The 23,837-nt window shown below is 38.6% G+C and overlaps 1 protein-coding gene across 1 annotated transcript in view; it reads right to left on the bottom strand.

The window, feature by feature from the left end:
- The window catches only part of DNMT3L (DNA methyltransferase 3 like), a 43,265-nt gene that overhangs the window by 5,297 nt on the left and 14,131 nt on the right, over positions 1 to 23,837 (bottom strand). The window contains exons 8-11 of the mRNA XM_036744202.1: positions 17,039 to 17,126; positions 15,402 to 15,490; positions 4,155 to 4,230; positions 1,070 to 1,209 (exon numbers count right to left, since the gene is read on the bottom strand). Coding sequence (XP_036600097.1) covers positions 1,070 to 1,209; positions 4,155 to 4,230; positions 15,402 to 15,490; positions 17,039 to 17,126 — 393 coding nt within the window. The remainder of the gene's footprint in view (positions 1 to 1,069; positions 1,210 to 4,154; positions 4,231 to 15,401; positions 15,491 to 17,038; positions 17,127 to 23,837) is intronic.

The raw sequence follows: 23,837 nt of genomic DNA, 5'->3' as shown, positions 1-23,837 counted from the left end.
TTATATTTTTCTGATCATAATAAAAAAGAGTTGAAAAAAGTTTTCCTTTTATCAGGATACAAATTAGAGCAAAAATTCCTTATCTCCTATAGGGTATTTGTAGCTAGGAACAACATCCTTTTGATCCATTTGAATTTTTAATCTCTTAGTAAAATTATAATCAGGAAGAGAAATAGTTTAAAAAGAAATTAAACCTTAACAGAGGAAGGCTCCTGAGAGAGGAAGGAAGAGTATTAAGAAGGAATGAGTAAAAAGTTTCATCCATGATTATGACTCATAAACTGAACTGAAAAATCACTGAGACTGAAAGAATCATCATCATAGTTTGAACTAATATCAAAGAAAGATGAGGCTGACAGAGATAAGAATCATAAGCCAGGAAAGAAGACCCATCCATGACTTAGTATGAATCAAAGTTAAAGAAAAAATAACTGCCATAATCATTGATGTTAGGTACTTGGTGAGGAAAAGTGTGTTGACAAACAAAGGAGGATGAGAAGGAGAAAGGTAAAGAAAGAGAGGAGGAGGAGGAAAAGAAGGAAGAGGAAGAAGAACAAGAGAAAGGAGGAGAAGAAACAACATGATATTTGTCTCTTCAAAAGCAAAATTACAGAAGTAATTTTCAAAAGCAAAATAATATTATTATTACAGAAGTAATTTTCAAAAGCAAAATAATATTATTATTACAGAAGTAATTTTTGAGAATATTCCACATCCATATATAGTTACGATTCCCAACTCTTCCTTATTGGCCAACACCAATGATTAGGACAAGATTGAAAAATTAAGAAACTTAACTGATGGTCCCCTAGGGCAGTACCCCACAACTAGAAACAGGGATTATATTTCTGCAGCATTTGCAGGTCAAAGATAACAAGGCTTTAGCCTTTAGCTTGTGGTATCTAACTTAAACCATTAGGTCTGACCAATGTCAGCGCCCGAGGGTACATGCTTCCTAGAACACAAGGCAAACTTTGTGTTACTGAATGAGGAAAAGATTTGGGGAGACTTTGGAAAAAGATTCTGTTTGTTATGGTGAGCTGACCTTGAAACACAAACATCTTTATACCTCAAGGAATCGAGAAGCAATTTCTCTGTCATCTTCGGTCAGGACCAAATTGTCCACAAACATCCAGAAAAATGGCTTTTCACTGTCCATCTTAGGCTTCCCATACTCTAAGATTCGGTAATACTGAAGGAAGTACCATACTAGAAGTAGCAGAAAATAAAGGGAATTATTATTCCGAAAAGAAACAAAGGATATAATCCTAAAATGTCTTCCTCTAGAAAGTGGCAACATGGACCCTGAAAATAAACTCTGAATTAAATATGTGGGTAGGCATGCCAGAGAAGAATGGAAAAGAGAATTATTTGACATTGGATACAGATTTATCATCTTGTTTGCATTTAGTCATATTTTAGTTTCTTGTTTTATTTCTTTCCTCATGTCTAGTCTTTCCATGATAAAAAGAATGGGTAAAATCTGTTCAAGGGAAGTATCAGAGAAAATAGGGCCCACTTGGTTTTTGCTGACTTTATTTCTATTGTCAATTATTTTAAAAACATTTTATTTATTAGTGCATTCTGATTTTATATCATTTTAATTTCCTAATACATCTTGCATAGAACTGTCCTTTGTAACAGAAAAAACCACATAATGAAAACAAATCAAAACACTGACCATTTTTGACAGTGTGCAGAATTCTGCATCTGCTGTTCATCACCTCTGTCTCAACCAAATGAAGAAAGTGACATGAGTTATTTTCCTCATGGATTTGTACAACTGAAACACTAAGGGAATGATGGTAACACATAACTACTCTCCTTCCATAGGGAGCAAAGCCAGATTAGTTCCTGAAAACAGCAGGCTTTTATTCTGTGAGTCTCCCCTGACAGGACTGTTTTGTGATTTGGCGACCATTTTATTACGGTGCAGGGCTCTCTCTGAAGAATAAAATGGGAGAGAGGAGGAGAAAGGAAGAATTTAAGCTTTTTCTCTACCATAACATGCCTGATTCTTTGCCCTGGAAGGAAGCAAATAGACACTTCTAAACGACAATGGAATGTTCTCTGAGGGTTTCTGGAAAGTGAGGAGTCTGTCCGTCCCTAACTGCTTGGGTACAGCGTTGCTGCCACACTTCTGAGGGCCAGCCTTGCTGTGTGAAAATTCAACTCAATTTAACAAACTTTTGTGAAATGCCTACCCTAGGCAAGACAATATATTGGGCTTCTGAAGATACAAAGTGAAAAATACCAGTGTTCCTCCCCACCTTTTCTGGAGCGCATTGAGGTGGGGTAGTTCATCAACACAAATCAATATGACACAATATGGTATTACAGTAAGGGAAAAGGAGAGATTCAGAGAAAGGGCTGTAAGAAATTTGATGAAGAAAATACTTTTAGCTGAGGAGGAGAGAGGCTGAGGGGAGGTTGCTGTTTGGATGGGATCGGTCATCAGAGTTTGGGCATTGGTTGCCTGCCACCATGGTACCTGCTCCCTCCCCTCCTGAGAGTTCCCTCTACCACATGAAGAATAATACGAGAAACATAAAAATGTTGATTGTCAAGGAGATCAGTTTTCACTACATTAGAGATTTTTAACCTTTTTTTGCATCATGGATTCCTTTGGCAGTCTGGTGAAGGCTATGGACCCCTTCTCAGAATAATGTTTTAAATGCATAGAATAAACTACCTAGGAAGACAAAGGAAATATAATGGAAACCAATTACATCAAAATATAGTTATCAAATGTTTTTAAAAATCAAGTACAAGAAATCCTGTTCTGGTGATTCTCCACTCATCACACTTAAGGCATGTTGAGACAGAAAATCTGGGACGGGAATGGGAGGACAATTTTCTACTCTTAGTTATTTGTATCTTTCTGAGAAAGGGGAAAACATAGCTTAATACTGGTTATGAAGTTATTTAAATATTCTTATTATAGTAGGGACAAAACCTCTCCTTATCCTGGCCTAGTCTTTTTCTCCAACAGGCTGTATATTCTTTAGCCATCTCCACCATGGGGATGGGATAGCTCCTTCTACTTTGTAACCTTCATTTCTCCCCTACCCCTTCTCTGAAAACCCTCACATCTAGAATTTTCTATTCCAATCTGGAAACACCCAATTTCCTAGCTAAAACATGGCTCTCTACATATGATATCAGGGGTGGGACAGCAATCAGACCTACTCAAGTCCGTCCCTAGCTTATAAAAATTTGAACATCTTTAATCCTGGGGTGGGCACATTTATCTCTCCTTCTACACCCCCAAGTCCAGCAAACTACCCAGAAGCATAGAACGAAATCCAAGACAATTGTCTTCTCCCTCCCTCCCCTTTTGTGGTCTGAAGACCATCATGGCTGAGGATCCTTGAACATGGTCCTAGTTAACCCTTTCTCTTCCCCTTCTACTTTAGATGTTTTAGTCTCAATGTGTGGGGGATGGGGTTGCATCAGGACATATCAGTTCAGCACCTACTGGGGCTGCCTCAGTACTCTTTCCACTTCTTTTGATGATTTTTCCTGTTTTTCTTTCATTGTCCCCAGTTTAGCCATGGGACCTTCCCATGTGGGCCTCTTTAGCTTATAAAAATGTCTATTGTTTTCAGCATTGCCTGGCTTTCTTAGTTTTTCTTATGAAGCTCCTGACAGTTCCTAGACCTCATATTCAACTGTCTACTTGATCTTAAGAACAACAGCAACAAGAAGTTGTCAAAAAAAAGTTAAGAATAATACAAATTTTAGATCTATTCATTTATTTACTTTTCTTTCTTCCTTCTAAAAATTTTTTGTTAGGACTGGGTTTCTCTATCTCACCCAAGCCAGAAGTATAGCGGATACTCAACAGGCAGATCCAATTCTGATCTTCCTCAGGGGAGCTTTGGCTTGCTCTGTTTCCAAACTGAGTTAGTTGACTCCTTCTCAGGCAACCTGGTCTCCCATCCTGGGTGCTCACTATATTAATGCAGAACTTAATGGGAACACTCTGCGGGCTGAGCCACTGGAACTCAAAGCTTCCAAACTCAAGAGATCTACCAGCCTCAGATGGGATAATAGGCCTCTACCACCACATGTGGCAATCTTCTAACATAGATGGTTGAAATATGAAGAGAATTTCAGGAGATAGTCATTTAATGTCTCTAAGTGTCTCTTACCAGGTGGATGTTCAGAGATTTGACCAATTGGAGGAGTAGAACCATATATTAAATCAAACGGTCCCCATTCTTCTACCTAATTAAACAAAATATTTCAGAACTTTTGTTATAATTTCTTTATTTTGACATGTTATTCAAGACTTCTAAAAGGGTATTTATTAGTCTCTAGTATATTTGTGAAAAGTGATAGAACCTCTGTCTCTCTTTTATAGCATCATATTAGTAACAACAAACATAGCACAGATTACTGAATTATAGAATTCTAGAGCTAAGACTTTTAGAACTTAGAGGTCATCTAAGCCCAACTTCTACCCAGGTCTTTTCCCCAGCAACTCTTTCCAGTGGTTTCCAGTCTTTGTTTGCAAACCTCTAGTGATGAATTCATTGGGTGTCTCATGAAAACACCTTTCCTTCTCACAATAGAACATTTTTAATTTTCAAGAAGTCCTTTCTTATATTGAGCGGAGCTTTACTTCTCTGTAACACCACATACTACTGATAGGTCTGTCTTCTGGAACTACACAGAACATGTCTAGTCCCATTTCCCCATAAGAGTCCTTCAAAAATATAAAAAACAGCTATCATCTATTCCCTGAGCCTTCTCTTCTCCAGGCTAAACATGCCTAATTCCTTAAACTTCATAGGGCAAGTTTCTAGATCCTTTCACTCTTCCACAGCACTTTTGTCAATATCCCTCTAAAAATGAGGCACCTACAACTGGACATAGTTGTCTATGACTGTGGGAGCACATGGATGAACTTTTACCTGCCTGACTCTGAACCCTGCTTTGGTTAATGTAATCTAAAACTGCCTTTCTCTACCAAAGTCCTTTTCTGAAGCTTCATTATGACATGGAGGTGACCTTGCTTGTGGCAGCTACTCAAACTCTGACAGGCTCTTCTAAGCTGGAAGTATTTTAAGTTGGAGACCAGAGATGGGCAGTATGTCTGTTGTCCCAAAACCAACCTAATATGTGGATCTGCACAGGTCTGACCATGCCACTACATTGCAGAACAGCCTCCAGTAGCTTCCTATTGCTAATACATATGTTTTAATTTGGCATTTAAGGAGATGGTGGGAGACCAAATATGCATTTAGTAAGCACCTACTACTATGTGCCAAGCATTGTGCTAAGTACTTTCACAAATATTATCTCACTCAATCCTCACAACAACCTGGAGAGGCAAGGTGCTATTATTATCCACATTGAGGGTGTAAGAGGTTAATAATAGTAGTAGTAACAACTAACATGTACATAGTGCTTACTATGTGCTAGGTACTATGCTAAGTACTTTATAATTAACATCTCATTGGATCTACACAATAACCCTGGGAGGTAGGTATTATTACTATCCCCATTTTACAGATGTGGAAACTGAGGTAAAAACAGAGGTTATCACACAGCTAGTATTTCCAGCCATATCTGAACTCAGGTCTTCCTGACTCCAAGCCTAGTGCTCTATCCACTGCTTTATCTAAGGTGGTTCATAATCTTGCTTCTACTAACTTTTCCAGTCTTACGTTACATGAGTTCCCTTCACACACTTTACATTCCAGCCAAGTTGCCCTCCTAGTTGTTCTCTGAACTTGTGGTTTCTATTTTTCGTCTCTTTCACAGAGGTATTCTTCCATGCCTGGAATCCCCTCCATCTTCAGCTCCACCTCTCAGAATATTTATCTTCCTTCAAGGTTCAGTTCTGCTGTCACCTCCTGAATAATTCCCTCTAGTTGTTAATGCTCTAAGCCTCCCCAAATCACCTAACATCTAAATATGTTTCACCCCGTAGAATTCAAACTCCTTGACAGAAAGAATGATCTCTTTTAGTCTTTGTAGTGCCAGAACCTAGCACAATGCCTTAAATAGTAGGTACCGAGTAAGTGTTTGTTAAATTGATTTAAATTTTACTGAAATTACTTTCTGAGAACTATAAATGATCAGTCTACAATATAACATTCTAGTCCAGTAACCTCATAAAAATTAAAATGATGATGATAACAATATAATATATGATATGATATAATTAATAGAATATAATATGATACGATACAACAAATATATAATAAATTAATTAATTAATATAATGTAATGTAATATAACATAACATAACATAACGTAATATAATATAATATAATAGCTAGCATTTATGAAGTGCTTTAAGGTTTGCAAAATGCTTTACATGTGTTATATTATTTGATAAATAAGATTAGTCTCACATGTCTTGCTCCTAGTGACCTCATGTTGACTTACTTCACATCTAGGTAAATATCCTTTAAGAATTACATGAACTGATGCTGAGTGGAGTGAACAGAATCAGGAGAGCATTGTACGCAGTAACAGCAGCATTGTATGGTGATCAACTTAGATAGACTTGGCTCTTCTCAGCAATACAATAATCTAAGACAATTCCAAAAGACTCATGATAGAAAATGCTATCCACCCCCAGAGAAAGAACTAAGGAGTCTGAATGCAGATCAAAGCATTTTCTCTTTTCTTTCTTTCTTGTGGTCTTTCCCTTTCGTTCTGATTCTTCTTTTACAACATGACTAATGTGGAAATATTTTTAATGTGATTGCATTGCATTATATATGTAGCCTATAGCAAATTGCTTGCTGTCTTAGGGAGGGGAGAGGAGAGGGAGGGAGGGAGAAAAAAAATGGAGCTAAAAATTTTATAAAAGTGAATGTTGAAAACTAAAAAAAAAAAAAAGAAAATTATCACATTAAAAAAATAAAACAAATGAAATGTCCTTTAAAACATGAAAGCGGTGGTATCAAGCAAATCTATATAGAGTAAAGAGAATCAAGGAAGATGGAATAAATTGCATATAATTTACTAAACAACTTTGCCTTAAGTTAACCCTGTATCCAAGTATCCTTACCCACAAGATGCACAGACGCAGCTGAAGATGGGTGTGGTTACAATAAAAGAATGCCATCATCCAAGGATAACTTCATGGAATGATTCCTTGAGCAAGAGATTATTAGTCCTTGATGGAGACCCCTTGCAGTGTTTTCCTGATCATGTTCCATGCGATCCATCTCCTTGCCCCACATCCACACAGAATTAAACCCTTAATTGCTCTGACTCAATTCATGACTTCCTGCTTTCTGCACTTGTGAACTTCTGAATTTGACCTAAGCTCAGCTTTCTTTTTACTCCTACAGATTTCCTTTTGAACCAAGCCATTCCCAAGAACTCCTTTATCTCCTTACTCAATCCTCTGAGTCTGTTAAATTTCAATAATTTACATCATTTCCTTGCTCAGGGGAGGAGACATTTGACATTTTTGTATTCCAGACTCCACTCTTCCAGAGTCCCTCCAATTGCGATGACTGAAATACATATACTAACATGCAGACCTGTAACTCTTGTGACTTTAGGTGCAGAGGTATTTTGAATTATTCAGTTTAATTATTTATCTGCTCTGCTCGTTTTCCAGTTGGGTCCATTGGCTTGCTTCCTACAATCTGGACATTGTGTGACTCCGAGGGAAATGTACTTTCTGAGCCATCAGGAGTATTTCCTAGACTAGACGTATATTGTAACTAGCTATAGCCCATTGCCAGATCTCAAAGAGGAGTTCTCTACTCAGGAATTTAGGGATACAACTGATGCATTCAAGGCACAGCACATTGGCTCTACCACTGAATTACTAGCCTGGCTCCAGGAGTAACAATTGCAACCAGCTAGATTTCCTTACTACCCAGATCTAAGAGTAGAGTAGAATAGAATCTGGCCTAGGACAGCTCGGTGGTGCCATAGTGCACAGAGAACAAAGGCTTGTAGTCAGAAACACTCATCTTCCTGAGTTCAAATCTGGCCTTTCACACTTACTAGCTGTGTGACCCTGGGCAGGTCACTTAACCCTGTTTGCTTCAGTTTCCACATCTGTAAATGAGCTGAAGTAGGAAATGGCAAACCACTCCCATATCTTTGCCAAGAAAATCCCAAATGAGGCCACAAAGAATCACACAAGACTAGACAACAACAAAAATATGGGACATGCCATCTCCCATCTGTTCCTCTGCACAGTCTGTCTCTAGTGTCTCTCAGATGATTTTCCTCCTCATCTCCATCTTCTGGATCCCTTGGCTCACTTCGAGGCTCAGACCAAGTGTCACCTCCCACAAGAAGTCCTTCCTGAGTCTCCCATCTTTTGGTACCCACTCAATCACTCTATATTTATTCATTATGTGTTTGTTTGTTTTTCAATATATTCCATATTTTAAGAGGCGGCTATGTGGCATAGTGTACAGAATGCCGACCATGGACTCAGGAAGACCTGAGTTCAAATCCAGCTTCAGAGGCTTACCAGCTGTGTGATCCTGGGCAAATCACTTAACTTCTTTCTGCCTCAGTTTCCTCATGTGTAGCAATGACATGAATCTCTCAGGGTTGTTGTGAGATAATATTTGAGATAATATTTGCAAAGCTCTTAAAGCATTCTGTAAATGGGAGCTATTATTATTTTGTATTTTTTTCAATTGTGTCTGACTCTCTGTGATTCCTTTTGGGGTTTTCTTGGCAAAGATACCAGAGTGGTTTACCAGTTTGTAAGTAGCTGAGGTCAAATCTGAACTCGGGTCTTCCTTAATCCAGGCCTGGCACTCTACGTACTACAACACCTAACTGCCCCTATTAATTTGTATATATTTTAATATTTACTTAACTGTATACAAATTGCTTCCCTCAAGTTGAAAGTAAACTCTTTGAGAACAAAGACTTTTGTTTTTGCCGTTGTAGCTTCAGAACTAAATATAGTACTTGGCATAGTAGGTGCTTAACGCAGCTTTCTTGAAATGAGCTGAATGGAACCCAGATCTACAAAGGTGATGAAGCAAAAAGACTTTCTAGACATGTTATGGTCTGATGATGGTTATGCCATTTATCTTGTGCAATTCCTCCTACAATGTCAATTTCTGGGGAGTTCATGCATGTCATTTTTTAAAGTGATTATGAGCTATGTGAGAGAAATGATTATTAATAACCAGTGATTTGGGGAGACTCAGATTTCTCCCTTCTTTTATCCTCCTTTCAAGACCTCACTCTCTAAAGGTTGAGCTAGCCTTTTCCTCTATCCAGACTCCACCCAGGTGGCCAGCCATTATGTTTCACTCAGGTTTAGATGGGGATAAATTCTTTGAATAGATGGCCCAAGACTGGGTGTAACTTAAGAAATAAATGATATAATCAAAGTTCAGGTCCAGGCCCTCATTGTAATATTCATTTTCTCATTAATTGTTAACCAATCAGAGTTGATTGCCACTCTCAAGAACACCTACTCTTCAAAGGGCATATAAACTGTCAGCCATGATTGTCTTTGGTCTAAGAGGCAGACAGTCAAATGACCATCCTTTTATTTAAATGCTGTCATTATTAATAAAATGATTAAATTACCCAGAAATCATGTCTCTTGAACCTTTTTAAATGCCACAATGGGGTGTTGGCTTATCTTGATGAGATCCTCATTGTAGAATAGCATCATGGTTAGGATTGGGATTAGGGTTAGGATTAGTGGACTTGTCTAGAAAGAGTTGACCTTTGAGATGGGATGACCTTGGCTCATATCTTAGCTCTAACACAAACTGGCCATGTGACCCTGAATAAATCATTTAACCAGCGCAGGCAACCATTTGAAGCTTATATGTTGCAGGGAAGGTCCTGATCAACATTGGTAGACATAGTTTCTCATCAGATCTGGTAAAAACATTTTTTCCCCTCTAGTGCAAGACTTCATCAATACCATGAATTTTCCTGAGTTTTCTTTAGCACCTATGATAATACCATCTGTTTATGAAGTCAGAGTAGCACCAATTCTAGGAGATAGAATTGTTGTAATACTTAGCAGGCTGAGGGGCAGTATCCACGAATGCCAGTAAAATGAAATCCGTGCTACAAGGAAATCCTCCAGTCCATGAATTCTCTTTGGTGTTTCTACTATTTTACAAGATCTGAAGAGTTTAGGGTTAGAGCTGCAAGGGACTTTAGGGGTTCTTTAATTTGATACCCTGACTTTACAGAAGAGCAAACTGAAAAATAGTGAGGTACCATGATATGCTTGAAGTCACACAAGTAGAAAGCACCAGAGCTGGGATTTGATTTGGTTTTTCTAACCCTAAACCCATTGGACTTTCCATTTTACTCTCAGGAGACACCATTATCTTTTAACTCCTAGGTTGCCTGCCCTGATAATACCTCTGACAGACTTGCTGAGACCTTCCATTGGACATTAAAGGTGGGAGATGCATTTAATGAACTCAAGCACCAAGTGAGTCCCCATCTTGACTACCTGGACCCTCATGAATAATCATATAAAATTAAATAAAAAGTTTAAAACTACATTTAATAATAGATGCTGGTACACCATCCTTTCACACTCTGTGCCTCCTGCCCCCCACAACACAAATCTACAAGCTGACCTCAGTAGAGAGAGAAGGAAACAAAACAAAACAACTATACTAAATGGGGGAAAGGACTACTTGCTCTATATTTGAGGTAGGGAGAGATTGCTGTACAAAAGAAGCTATTTTCAGGATAAATTGGAAATAATCAATGTGGGGTGGGGCAGTAGAAAATGATAGGGAGAGAATTTAGTAGAGCCCTTATTGGCACTTGTCCTAGCTTCACTGTTAACTAGCTTCCCCTGGGAATCATCAGTCATCTTGACTTATGTCTTGTTTTGTACATGTTTGCTGGCTTGTCTCCTCCACAGACTGAAAAAGAAAAGGCAAAATTCTAGGTTCCTATAGTCAATGTGAATAATGATGAGATAAGTAGATCCCTTACAACAATCTCTCCCTACCTCAAATGGATGACATGGAATCCAATCTTAGTCCTCTTCAGTTACCTCGTATACTCCCCACTATTCCCACTGTTTCTGTCTACCTGAAGGAGTTGGAACCTGCCTGAGTTTACTTGTAAAATCCCCTAACTATGTATAAATGGCAGTTCAATTGACAGTGCACACCCAGGGAGCCCTTAGGTGTTGGTGATTCGATTCAACTCAGCAAATGTTTGTTGTTCCTACTTAGCAGGGCTGGCTGGCTGCCCCAAATCTGCATGCCTCAGCCCAGCTTTCTGTGTAGCTGCCTGGATTGTGATTTGAATTATGATTTCCTGCCCCCTTCCCTACTTCCACTTTTCTTTCCCTTGAGGTCTCAGTGCTTCCTATTTCTGGCATGAGTCAACTTCCACTCCCCCACTCTTCCTGGAAAGGGGTGTGGAAATGGAAATGGAAAACTTGTGTAGGATTTTCTAATGACTGAATTCATTGCATGTGTTAATTTGGTGACTAGTAAACACACTAGCAAATCTTCTCATGAAATGAAAAAGGATAAATGATAAGTAAGTAAAAAGAAGGGGACCCTTGGTAGGGCAGGATTTTTAGCCTGAGAATCTCCCAAACTTGCTATCTTGGAGCAGTTACTAAGATGGTAATGATGGAAAAAAAGACTGTCCTTTCCCTTCCAGAGCTGAGAGAAAGGTCAGTAGTCTGAAGACTGAACCCCTCCCCAACAGATCTCTTCAAGATGGCAGTTTCCATGACATTGGAAGCTTGTATCAAAGGTACCATCCCTTGACCACTCTGCTTCTTCTCCCCTCTTTGCTCAGCAAGACCTAAGTCTATGGTCTGAGAATTCACCACAGTATAGAATAGGAAGGCCTGGGTTTGAATTCCATCTCTGACATTTGCTAATTGCAACACCTTTAGCAAGTCATTTCCCCCATCTAAATTCCAATTTCTTAATTTGTAAAATAGTGATATAATTCCTGCAGGGATTACTATCATTTGTCTTATGATACATATTTCATAATCATGGTACAGTTAGATCCTTCAGTTATTCAGATTGGGGGAACAGTGATTCATCTATCAGTGTTTCTTCATAAAAGAAATATAGGCATATATCTAGGGTTGGAAGAATGGAAAATTGTCACAGGAATTGGTGGATTATTGGCCAACTGGGCCCCTGCAAAATCATAAAATTGGATGTCATTTTCTGTACTTCTCTTCTACTGTATGGCAAGTCTTTTTAAACTGTTTTCATTCTTTTTTTGGAGGGGGGAAGGCAGGGCAATTGGGGTTAAGTGACTTGCCCAAGGTCACGCAGTTAGTAAGTGTGTCAAGTGTCTTGAGGACAGATTTGAACTCAGGTCCTCCTGACTCCAGGGCTGGTGCTCTGTGGTGTCACAGCACCACCTCACTGCCCCAATATATAAGTCTTAACCCTTAGATTGCCCTCTGGCTGTCCAAAGCACATCATTCCCCCAACCCCAACTCCTCTGGATAGGGCTAGGCATCATCAAATTTTTTCTTTGATGCTTTTCTACTTGACTTTCTGTACCATCTTTTTGCCTTTTGTCATCCTCTCAGTCAACTCCTTCATTCTTTCTGATTTTTTAACCCTTTTTCTAATTTGTAAGTAAATGTTTAATTCAAGGATTGTAGGTTCTGGAGAGTAGGTGATGGAAGTATTTTTTGTGGGAGAGAGGTGAGGGTGGTAATTTCAATGACTTTGAAATCACTACAGGTAGGTGGTGCCTACATACTTATGTTTAAGGACATATTCTATCTGTATGATGATGGACAAGTCACTTAACCTTGCCATTTGCCGGGAAATTCTCTAAGATTGTATTGTATGCAGAGGTGTTGTTCAGCTACCTTGGCAGAGGGAATTTCTATACTAGGAATTACATACAATGAAGAAATGATAGGCACAGGCCATTCTCTCCCTCTCTAAATCCTGCAAAAAGGCTCATTCTGTAATCTGACATAGTGAACAATGAAAGGATTAAATGATGGTTCAGATGTTGCTCCATAGAATAGAAGTTCCTTGGGTCAGCAAGATGGCACCATGGATAGAACACTGGCCTTAGAGTCAGGAAGACCTGAGTGTAATGGCAAACAAAGTGGGACTTTTTGTTTTGCTCTTTTTTCTTTTGGAGTTCTAGTTCTCAGCGCTAAGGTAATCAAATGCCTTTGATTGAGACTTGCCTTTGTTTGAATCAAGAGTCTTTGATTAATCAAGAGTCTTTGATGACATGCTTAAGTCACAAGAAAACCTAAGTCACATGAGTTCAAGTCACATGACTGTGATGCCCTCTGTGGGCAGCCCCTGAAGAAGTGTATATATACTCTGAGGTTAGCATTTCACTTTGGGGGCTCACTCACTGGAGGAGTGTTCATGAGATTTGGCCAGATGGGACTCTGGGTAGCCATTAAGGAGCCCCACTGGCTTTGAAAATCTAGATGTTGGTGTTTCTCTCTCTGGTAAATATGTATGTATTGCTATGGTCAGACAGAAGCCTGTCTGTTGATTTGTGTTATTTTCTCTGTCATTTCTGTTTGTGTTTTCTCTGAAGTTCAGGGTGCTGACTTTTCCCCCTGAACTAAGTGAATGATACATGTATGTTTAATTAAAGTGAGATTGTAAACCCCTTAAAGTTGCTTTCCTTAGAAAAGCAGATCAAAGAACCTATGGTAGCAGCCCTCCTGTGTGCTGGTGTTGTTGGTCTTACACCTCCACACCAGCTATTATTGGTGTTACACTGAGTTCAAAAGTCACTTAACTCTGATTGCCTCAAAAAAAAAGAAGAAAAGAAGTTCCTTTAGAGCAGAGGTTGTTTTTCCTTGTTTATCCAGTGCTTAACAGAGTGTTCCATTGTCAGTGCTTAATAAATACTTGTTGAATGAGTGGATGAATCAATGACTTACAATGTCTGTGTAATAACTACACACCAAAACAATTTGGCTATTTGTAAAATAACAATCCTGATGACAATAATAATCAGTCTTAGTAGTACAAAAATTGCTGGAATAGAAGTTAGAAAATGAGAGTTTAAAGCCTGCCTCTGATACCTGCTGCCGGTGAGACCATGGGCAAGCCACCCTTCATCTGGACAAATACAAATAACAATATCTGCATTAACTACATGAACAAGGCCATTGTGAAGAAAGCTTAATAATAATCTATTACTGTTATTAATCTATTACTGCTATTAAAAATAGGATACATTTCTAATGTCCTTTGTGGTATACAAAGTAAAGGAAGGGAATAAGCATTTACATGGCACCGATTATATGTCAGGCACTGTGCTAAGGTACTTTTCAAATATCTCATTTGATCCTCCCAACAACCCTGCAACTACTATCTCCATTTTACAGTTGAAAAAACTGAGGCAGGCAGATGTTTACTTGGCTTGCCCAGAGTCATACAGTTAGCAAATGTGTAAGAACAGATCTGAACTCAAGTCTTCCTAATTACAGGCCCAGATCTCGATCCACTGTGCCACCCAGCTGTCTCAGTAGTTTCTTCCAATATCCCTGTGAGGGCAGCATTTTTATACCTATTTTTATAGGTGTAAAGATCAGAGAGGTAGAAGTGATTTGCCCAAGGTTGCATACTAGTAAGGGGTAGAGCCATAACTTAAACCACATGGCCTGAGACTCATTCTAATATGCCACAAATACATGGCTATGACTAATAGCAGTTTGGTTTGCTAATCTTGAAACTGCCTCTGGTATAAGGTAATATACGTTAATAGACAACTCTGTTGTCTACTTGGAATATATTAAAGGAATATATATCTATCTATGTATATGTACACATATATATATATATACATATATATATATATATATATATATGTATACACACATATCAGAGACTTTGGAGTGAACTTGTTCTCAAAGCAGATAAATGGTACAGTGGATAGAGCACTGGGCCTGGAGTTAGGAAGCCTTGAGTTCAAATCCACCCTCAGATGCTTCCTAGTTGTGTGACCCTAGTCTCTCTGGATCCCTTTAAAATAAGGGGATTGGATTAGATAATCTGATTTTTTTTCCAGCTCTACTAAATCTTATGATCTTGTGAATGAGTATTTCGTATCATTCTACAGTACTGTTATATAGGGCCTTAGAAATTTAGGGAAGCAGAAATCAGAAATAGCTGAAGAATAGCTCGGATTTCATTTTAATGTTCACATGATTCTGATGACCCCCCAAAATGCAATAGTAACGTTTCATCATTTAATTTCAGCTTTCAGGGGAAGTAATGAGGCAACTGGTGTCCATATGTTTCAGAGAAAGCATTATGTACGTTAACAGGACATAGTGGTTTCCTCCTTTATTATGCAACATCTCATATATGTGCATATATATACATAGTTTCCGATTCTAGTGGAAATTAGATTTTAGGGATATGAAAATTCTAAAATTAGAGAAACACATGCTGCTTTATTTTACTTACATCTTTCCTGACTACATCTGTTACATCATCCAGATGTTTCAGCTTTCCATTACCAGAACTTTTTTCCAAAAATCCGAACTTGACTAATTCTGTATGGGGTAAAGAAGGAACATATTATGTAGTAATACACATTTTGATTCCATAAGGTAATAAATGAGAAATCTAATTACTAATTTTTAATAGCAGATCTATCACTAAACCAGTCCATCAAGGATGTTTGATTTCATTGTGGTTAGTATTCCCTTGATCAATCTAGATTACAATTCCTCCCTTCTCTAGTTGACAGTTTTAATGATTTGTTGTGGCTGGAGAGTGTAATGGCACAAACATATGAGCCCAAGAAATATATTAAATTTTTAAAACATTTTAAGTTTCAGTTTTTTTATTGGTTTTTTAAAAAAACTTTAAATTATTAATAGTCATTTCGAAAACATGCTCCAAATGACTAATAGTAAGAGAAATACAAATTAAAATAATTCTGAGGTTTCATCTCATACCCTGCAAAGACAAAAAACAGGAATGGTCAATGTTGGAGGGACTGTAGGAAAATAAACACATGACTATGCTCTTGGTGGAGTTATAAAATGGTCCAACTCTTCTGAATGGTTATTTGGAATTCTGGAAGAAAATTGGTCAAACTGTTCGTACCCTTGACCCAACAATTCTACTACTGGACATGTACCCCAAGGAGGTCAAATCCAGTGTTCTCTTGTCCTACACCTCCAACTGCCTGCTGGAAATCTATGGATATTCCCTTTGGATGAACCTGGATGATCCAGAAACATCTTAAAATCAACATAGCCAGAACAGAAGTCATTATTTTTCTCCTTAACCCATTCTTCCTTTGAACTCATTTATTTGTTTTAAGAGCACAACCAAAGTTCACAACCCAGAGATCAGCCTTCATTTTTTACTATCCCTCATGCCTCAGATCCAGTCAGTTACTGAGTCCTACTCATTCAACCTTCTCAACATCTCTGCATCACTTCTGTCTACTTAGACTGAACCTACCCTAGTCCAGACTCTTATCACCCCTTTGTCTGGACTATCATAATAGTCCCCTAATTATTGCCTCTCTATGCAATCTTTCCCCTCTTCGATTCATCCACCACGGAGCTGCCAAGGATCCATGGGCCATACTTTTAGAATTGCTGGATTTGATAGTCTCTGACATCCTTTCTAGCTCAAAATCTATCATCCTAGGATCCCTTTCTGAGGCTGTTTCCTCATCTGTAAAATGGATATAATACTTGTGCTATCTTTTGGGTTTATTTTGAAGAATAGGCATCATAAATACTATAGAAATGAGTCATTGTTAGTCCTACAATACCATTAACAGCTATTGTAAGCTCTGATCTATGTAAGTTAGGGACTGGAGCATCTATACTTTGATACAATATATATTCCCCTTTTCTCTTTTTATGGAATATAAGTCCCTGGAGGGCAAGAAATATGTGTTCTGTTCCACTAGTGCATTGTTGAATGTCTATTAGACAGACAACAAATTTTCTTTTGTTGGTATCTCCCGCAGACCCTTCGAGATAATCAGTACTCGTGAAATGCTTATTGAATGAAAATGAAGTTTTTTTAAAAATTTAAAACATAACAACTTTGGATAAGATTGTAAATGCATTTACCTTCCTCGATATCACCAAAAAGGGATAAAACTTGGATTGGTTTTCGCTTCCATGTAGGCACAGTTTTATACACTTCCAGTAGTCTCTGCTATATTAATATATAAACAAACATTTATCATTGGTCCTCTTGGAAAATGAAGAATGAAATCAACAATGTAAATAAGCAAATAAGTAGAGAAATAATTTTAGAAAGGTTTGCAGTTTATTTGATCACATGCCATGCAATTCCTCCCCCACAATTGGGCCAGAGAGGTGGTACAATGGATGGAGTGCCAGGCATGGAGGCAGAAAGGCTCATCTTCCTGAGTTCGAATCTAGCCTCAGACAACTAGCTGTGTGACCCCGAGCAGTTTACTTAACCCTGTTTGCCTCAGTTCCTCATCTGGAGAAGGAAATGGCAAACCACTCTAGTATCTTTGCCAAGAAAACCCTAAATGAGGTCACAGAGTCAAACTTGACTGAAATGACTCAATAACAACATACAATTCTTCTTCCTTCCAGTACATCCATTTATTTCAATTCGTAATAATAAAATAATAAACCTGGACTATCTTTGCAATTTTAGGTTTCTAAAAAAGTGATTTTAGATCAGGGTATAAGTGTTTCACTTTCATCATTTAAGATTTTACATAGAATCAAGAATGACACAAATTGGCTGCTGCCTGAAGAGTATGAAGATGCATTTGACCACACTGAAGTATAGCGGAAAGAGTGCTGGACTTGGAATCAGGGGACCCAGAATTTGGATACTGACTCTAACACATACTAATTGTGTGTCACTTAACTTATCTAAGCCTCAATTTCCTAAACTTTAAAACTATAATGACTATACATACATTATCTCCCTCAAGCAGTTGTGAGGAAAACATTTCGTGGAGTACATAGTGGAAAGAGCAGTAGATTCATAGGCAGCTGACTGACCACTCCTTCTCTATTTCTTACTTATTCATCATCCATGTCACACCCACTAACCGTGGGGATACTCTAAGTCTATGTTCTAGGTTGTCTTCTTTTTTCTTTCTATGTGTTGCCACTTGGTGACTTCATCAACTACCACAGGCTCAATTTTCCTCTCTATGCAGTTGACTCTGAGAGCTAAGGATGCAGCCCTAGTCTCTCTCTTGAGTTCCAGTTTGAACATTCTGAATTGCCTTTTGGATATTTCAAATTGGCTGTCCCATAGACATCTCAAACTTAGCATCTCCAAGCTAGAGTTAATTATAACCTCCCTCCCCCAACTCACTCTTCTGAATTTCCCTATCACAATGGAGGGTATCACCATTATTCTGGTTATTCTTTACTCCCTTTTTCCATATGTCCAGTCATTTGCCAAATATATATATATATATATATATATATATATATATATATATATAATTTCTCTCTGTGCAACATCTGTGCTTAGTGTGGTGCCTGGCACATAGTTGTGTTTAATAAATGTTTTTTGACTTACCTATTATTGACTGCCATCTCTGACACATGCTCTCTCTTCTCCATTCACACAGCCATAATGCTAGTTTGAGCCCCCATTATCTTTTGTCTGGATTTTTGGTCTCTGCATCATGTCTCTTCCTACTCCAGGGAGTGGGAGGTATTGCCATAGTGATTTTCCTAAAGCACAGGTTTGACCCTCTCACCCAGCTACTCACTAAATTCTCTATTATATCAACTAGTGGTCATAGTGATTCCCCATTACCTCTAGGATCAGATATAAATGCTTCTATTTGGCATTTAAAACCCTGCATGACACAGATGCTTTCTAACTTTCCCATCTTCTTACTTTATCGTTCTACTCCCAGGACTCTATAGTCCAGCCATACTGACCTACACAGTCTTCCTTCTTCTCTCATCTTTCTGCCTTTATCCTGCTAGCCCCACCCCCACCCCATGCCTGAATGTCCTCCCTCCTCTCTTCTTCCTTTTGAAATCTTTGGTTTCCTTCAAGAATGACTCCCTAAGGGGCAGCTAGGTGGCATAGTGGATAGACCACTGGCCCTGGAGTCAGGAGGATTTGAATTCAAATCTCCACTCAGACGCTGAGTAGCTATGTGATGTTGGGTAATTCTCTTAACCCTGATGACCTAAGAAAAAAGAATGACTTCCTCCTGCTAGTGCCCTGCCTCAGAAAAAAAAAAACTGTCTTGTAGTTATTTGGCAGACATCTATATGCTGTATGTTGTCTCCCTTGATAGAATATAAGTTCCCTGAGGGCAGGGACCATTTTACCATTATCTTTGATTCCCCATGCTTATCATTGGGCCTGACACATAGTAATTATGTTCTTTTTTTTGAAGGGGGGGAAGGCCGGGCAATTGGGGTTAAGTGACTTGCCCAAGGTCACAAAGCTAGTAAGTTGTCAAGTGTCTGAGGCCGGATTTGAACTCAGGTTCTCCTGACTCCAGAGCCGGTGCTCTACTCACTGCACCACCTAGCTGCCCCAGTAATTGTTCTTGATTGGGTGTCCCAATTTTTTTTTCCCAGAGCGGTGCTAAAGACTGAAAGGAATGTTGACCCAAGAGCTAGAAGACCTAGGATCCATCCAAATCCCACCTCCAGAGCTCTTACTGTCTCTGTGATGGTTCCCTCACTGCATTTCAGTTTCTTCCTCTGCAAAAGGACAGGGTTGGACTAGGTAGTTCTCTTCTAGTTAAGATCTATTATCTTCATGTTACAACTATTTCTAACATCAGTTCGGGGAGGAGAAGGGGGAGAAGAAGGAGAAGAAACAAGCATTTATCAAGTGCCTACTATGTGCTAAGCAATCTCATTTGATCCTCACAACAACCCTGGGAAATACTACTATCATCCGCATTTTACAGCTGGGGAAAACTGAAGCAGCAAGAGGAGAGACAAATGACTTGCCCAGGGTCACACAGCCAGTAAGTGTCTAAAGCCAGATTTGAACTCGTCTTCCTGACTCCAGGCTTATTACTTTATCCACTGTACCACAGGAAAAGCTATGATTACTGTGTTTAAAAAATTGTTGAGGGATAGAGTGGCAGGGTTTTAATGGCCGAAAGAAAAAAATAATATCTCCAGAAGGAAACTCCAGTTTGTAATTTCCAAATTTCTGTGTTGTTCAGTTCTGTCTGATGCTTCATAATCCCATTTAGAGTTTTCTTGGCAATGATAACGGAGTGGGTTGCCATTTCTTTCTCCAGCTCATTGTACAGATGAGGAAACTGAGGTACACTGGGGCAAGTGACTTGCCCAGATTCACATAGCTAGTAAATGTCTGAGGCCAGATTTAAATTCAGGTCTTCCTGACTCTAGGCCAGGAGCTCTATCCACTGTGCCACCCAGCTGCCATCCGTGAGATATATGTTATTTATGCTATCTAAGAAATAAATCCAACAAGTTCAGGAAATCTAAAACATGTCATAACTCTGGGAAGCAGTTAACATGATACATATAGTCCCGGTACCAGCTGTTCTGATTTCATCGTATGCAGAGAGAAGTCAGACCCTACTCTCTGAGACATACAAGCAAGTTACACAACTTTCAGAGGCACTGAGGAAGGATCTAAAAGCAGCTCACACTGTTCCTTGTCATGGTTGTTTGTGCGTTCCCATGCTAATCGAAACCAGATGTGCAGTCAGTAAGTGCCAACATCACTAGTTACTTTAGCCAATTTCTAACTACATTATTATTAAGTTCCAGTTTGGCTCTGAGTAGGCGTACTGCAGTCGAGTTGTGAAGTAGGATGATGTTGACTCAAACCACAATTTCGTTGTAGACCTGATAAACAGCTAAATAGAACATTGGACCAGAGTCAGAAAGACCTGAGTTCAAATCCTGCCCCAGACTTCCTAACTTTGTGACCCCTGGGAAATCAAAAACCTCTGTCTTCCTCAGTTTCCTTATCTGTAAAATGAACATTGTCAACTCCTCTCAGTTTTTTAGATCATAGCCCATCCAAGCCTTCTCATCCTAGGCAACAACATACCTACATCCTCCCTCAAATCTCCAATATGGGTAAAGCCTTCCTCTAAATCTCTTACCATTACATGAATACCAGTGCAAAACATGGACTATCCTTCTATTATCCTTACTTCTCACTACATGGCTGGCCAACCCTCCTAACCACACATTTATGTATTGATTTTTAATGTCACTTGTGCACAATTCAATGTTACAACATATTTACACTCAGCCTATGTTATTAGGATACCTGATATCTTTTAGACAAAATGCAATTGAGTTGTTTTTGGAGACCGTGTATTCCATGATTCCTAGCCACAGAGTATCAGTGGAAGAATATTGGTGTTTAAAACTCAGAATTTTTTCTTAGTGAGAAGCTTGAGGTGGAGGGGAGGGGCATTGCATCACTGAAAGTGCTCTAGAGTTTCCCAAATGTAAGCCAGGTCAATCTATTCTTATTCAGTTTGGGGCCAAGTTCATTTAACATCTTCAGTATTTGTCCCAGACATATGTTCTGATGGATCAGTCTATCCAACTGAATAGTCTAAACTATGGGTATTCCTTATTAGTTGATTTTTATGGAAGAATATTTTCTTTATACTCTTTGTCTTTAGATCATAGTCATTTCTCAGTCCATCACCATATTTAACCTTCTTTCACGATAAAGAGATACAATTAAGCAAAAACATTTGATAAAGAAACCTTTCCTGACAACGCATGCTCATATTCTTTTCTAGTAATTCTATCATGGGAGAAGAGATAGTTTTGTATTCTCTTCTTTAGGATCTTCATTGGCTTTCCCATTACTCAAGAGTAAAATGACTTTTTAAGAAGCAATTAATTTACTTTGCTGCAGTCATTGTGTATATTGTTTTCTTGGCTCTGCATATTTTGCTCATCTTTGTTCATATAAATCTTCTTATGTTCCTTTGAATTCCTAGAATTTGTCATTTCTTGTAGCAAAATAATATTTTATTATATTCATGTACCATTTAAAAAAAAAGTCATTCCTTGATCAATAGGCAACCACTTTGTTTCAGTTCTTTGTTATAACAAAGCATGTGGCTATGAATATTGGGATACATACTAGACCTTTACTTCCTTGGGTTATAGACACAGGAGTGAAATTGCTGGGTCAAAAATTATAGATAGTTGAGTCACATTGGTAATTGCATAATTCTTCCACTTGAAATCTAGAATTGTTGGATCGTATTGCAGCTTCTCCAGTAGAGCATCAGTGTGCCTGTCTTCCCACACCCCCTCACTAATGACTGTTTCTGTTTTTGATCATTGCCAGTTTGCAGGAAGTGAGGTGGAACCACATCAGTTGATACTTCCTGTGTGAACTGTTAAGCCAAACTTTATTGAATGACTGATGGATCTCATTTAGGAGGCTCTGTTATATTCCATGGATAGATAGAGTCAAACCAATGTAATGTGCAAAGGGGAACATCTGGAGAACCTCATGCTCTATAGAGAATTCTTCCATTAGGCTCTGTGCTGGATGATATCATTGACATTAATGATCATTGTGTCATTGAATAAAGTTAATAACAGGGTTATAGATTTAGAGTTGGAAAGAACCTTATATGACATCAAGGCAAATTCTCTCATTTTAAAGGTTAAGTGCCTTGCCTGAGGTCACACAGCTTGAGGCAGGATTTGAATCCAGGTCTTACTAACTACAAGTCCAACACCCCATTTATTTGCCTCTTTGATTGTATTATCTTTTCTATTGTGTTTCTCAGCAGTTTTTGCATGGTCTCAACCTATGGAGAAATCTTATTGAAAGACATCTTTTAAGTCTATATTTTGCTCTACCAGAGGATTTTTTAAAAAAAGCTTTATTGATGACTTTTGTTTTAACAACAAAGTCATTTATGGATTTACTTCCACACCTCATATTTTGTACTTCCTTACCCCTATCTCAGCATTAAATCTTCCTGCAGAGGCAGCTAGGTGGGGAGGTGGATAGAATGCTGGACCCGGAGCCAGGGAGACCTGAGTTTAAACCCCAGCTGAGATACTTACAAGCTACGTAACCCTGGGCGTGTCACTTATCCTGTTTGCCCCAGTTTATTCATCTGTAAAATGGGAGTAATTATAGCACCTCCCTCCAAGGTTACTGTGAACATAAAACTGTACAATATTTATAAAGTACTTATATAAATGCCAGTCATTGTTGTTGTTGTTAATATTATTATCCCATCTTGGTTGTCTTCTTCTGGACACTGTCTAGTTTATCAATGTCTTTTTTTAAGGCAAACAGGGCTGAGTGACTTGTCCAGGATCACACAGCTAGCAAGTATCTGAGGCCAGATTTGAATGCCGCATTCGAACTCAAGTCCCCCTGACTCGAGGGCTAGTGTTCTATCCACTGTGCCACCTAACTGCCCCCAATGTTTTTCTTAAACTGTGGTGTCCAGAGCTGAACACAATACCCTGAATGAGGTCTGAAAAGGACAGATTACAGTCAGACCACCTCCTCTCTAATCCTGTAAGCTATGGCCCTCTCAGTGTAGCCCAAGACTGAATTAGCATATTTGCCAATCACATCAGTACACTGACTCATATTGAGCTTGTGGTATACTAAAATTCCCAGGTAATTTTTAGAACAACTGCTGTCTACACAGGCCTCCCAATACAATAACACATACATACATACATACACACACATATATATATAGATATACACACACACACACACAATATATACATATGTGCAATATATGTTTATTTTTGGTACCCAAGTATAATTATCTCTATCGAATTTTATATTAAATTCAACCCAATACTTGTCAAAATCCTTTCGGATCCCATCTTTGTCATCCACAACCTCAATTATCCCTCCCAGCCCTGCATTATTTGCAGATGTGAT

This window comes from Trichosurus vulpecula, chromosome 2 (assembly GCF_011100635.1).
Source record: "Trichosurus vulpecula isolate mTriVul1 chromosome 2, mTriVul1.pri, whole genome shotgun sequence".
Classification (NCBI taxonomy): Eukaryota; Metazoa; Chordata; class Mammalia; order Diprotodontia; family Phalangeridae; genus Trichosurus; species Trichosurus vulpecula.
The sequence above is the reverse complement of the archived record's forward strand: the minus strand, read 5'-3'. Positions and strand labels throughout refer to the sequence as shown.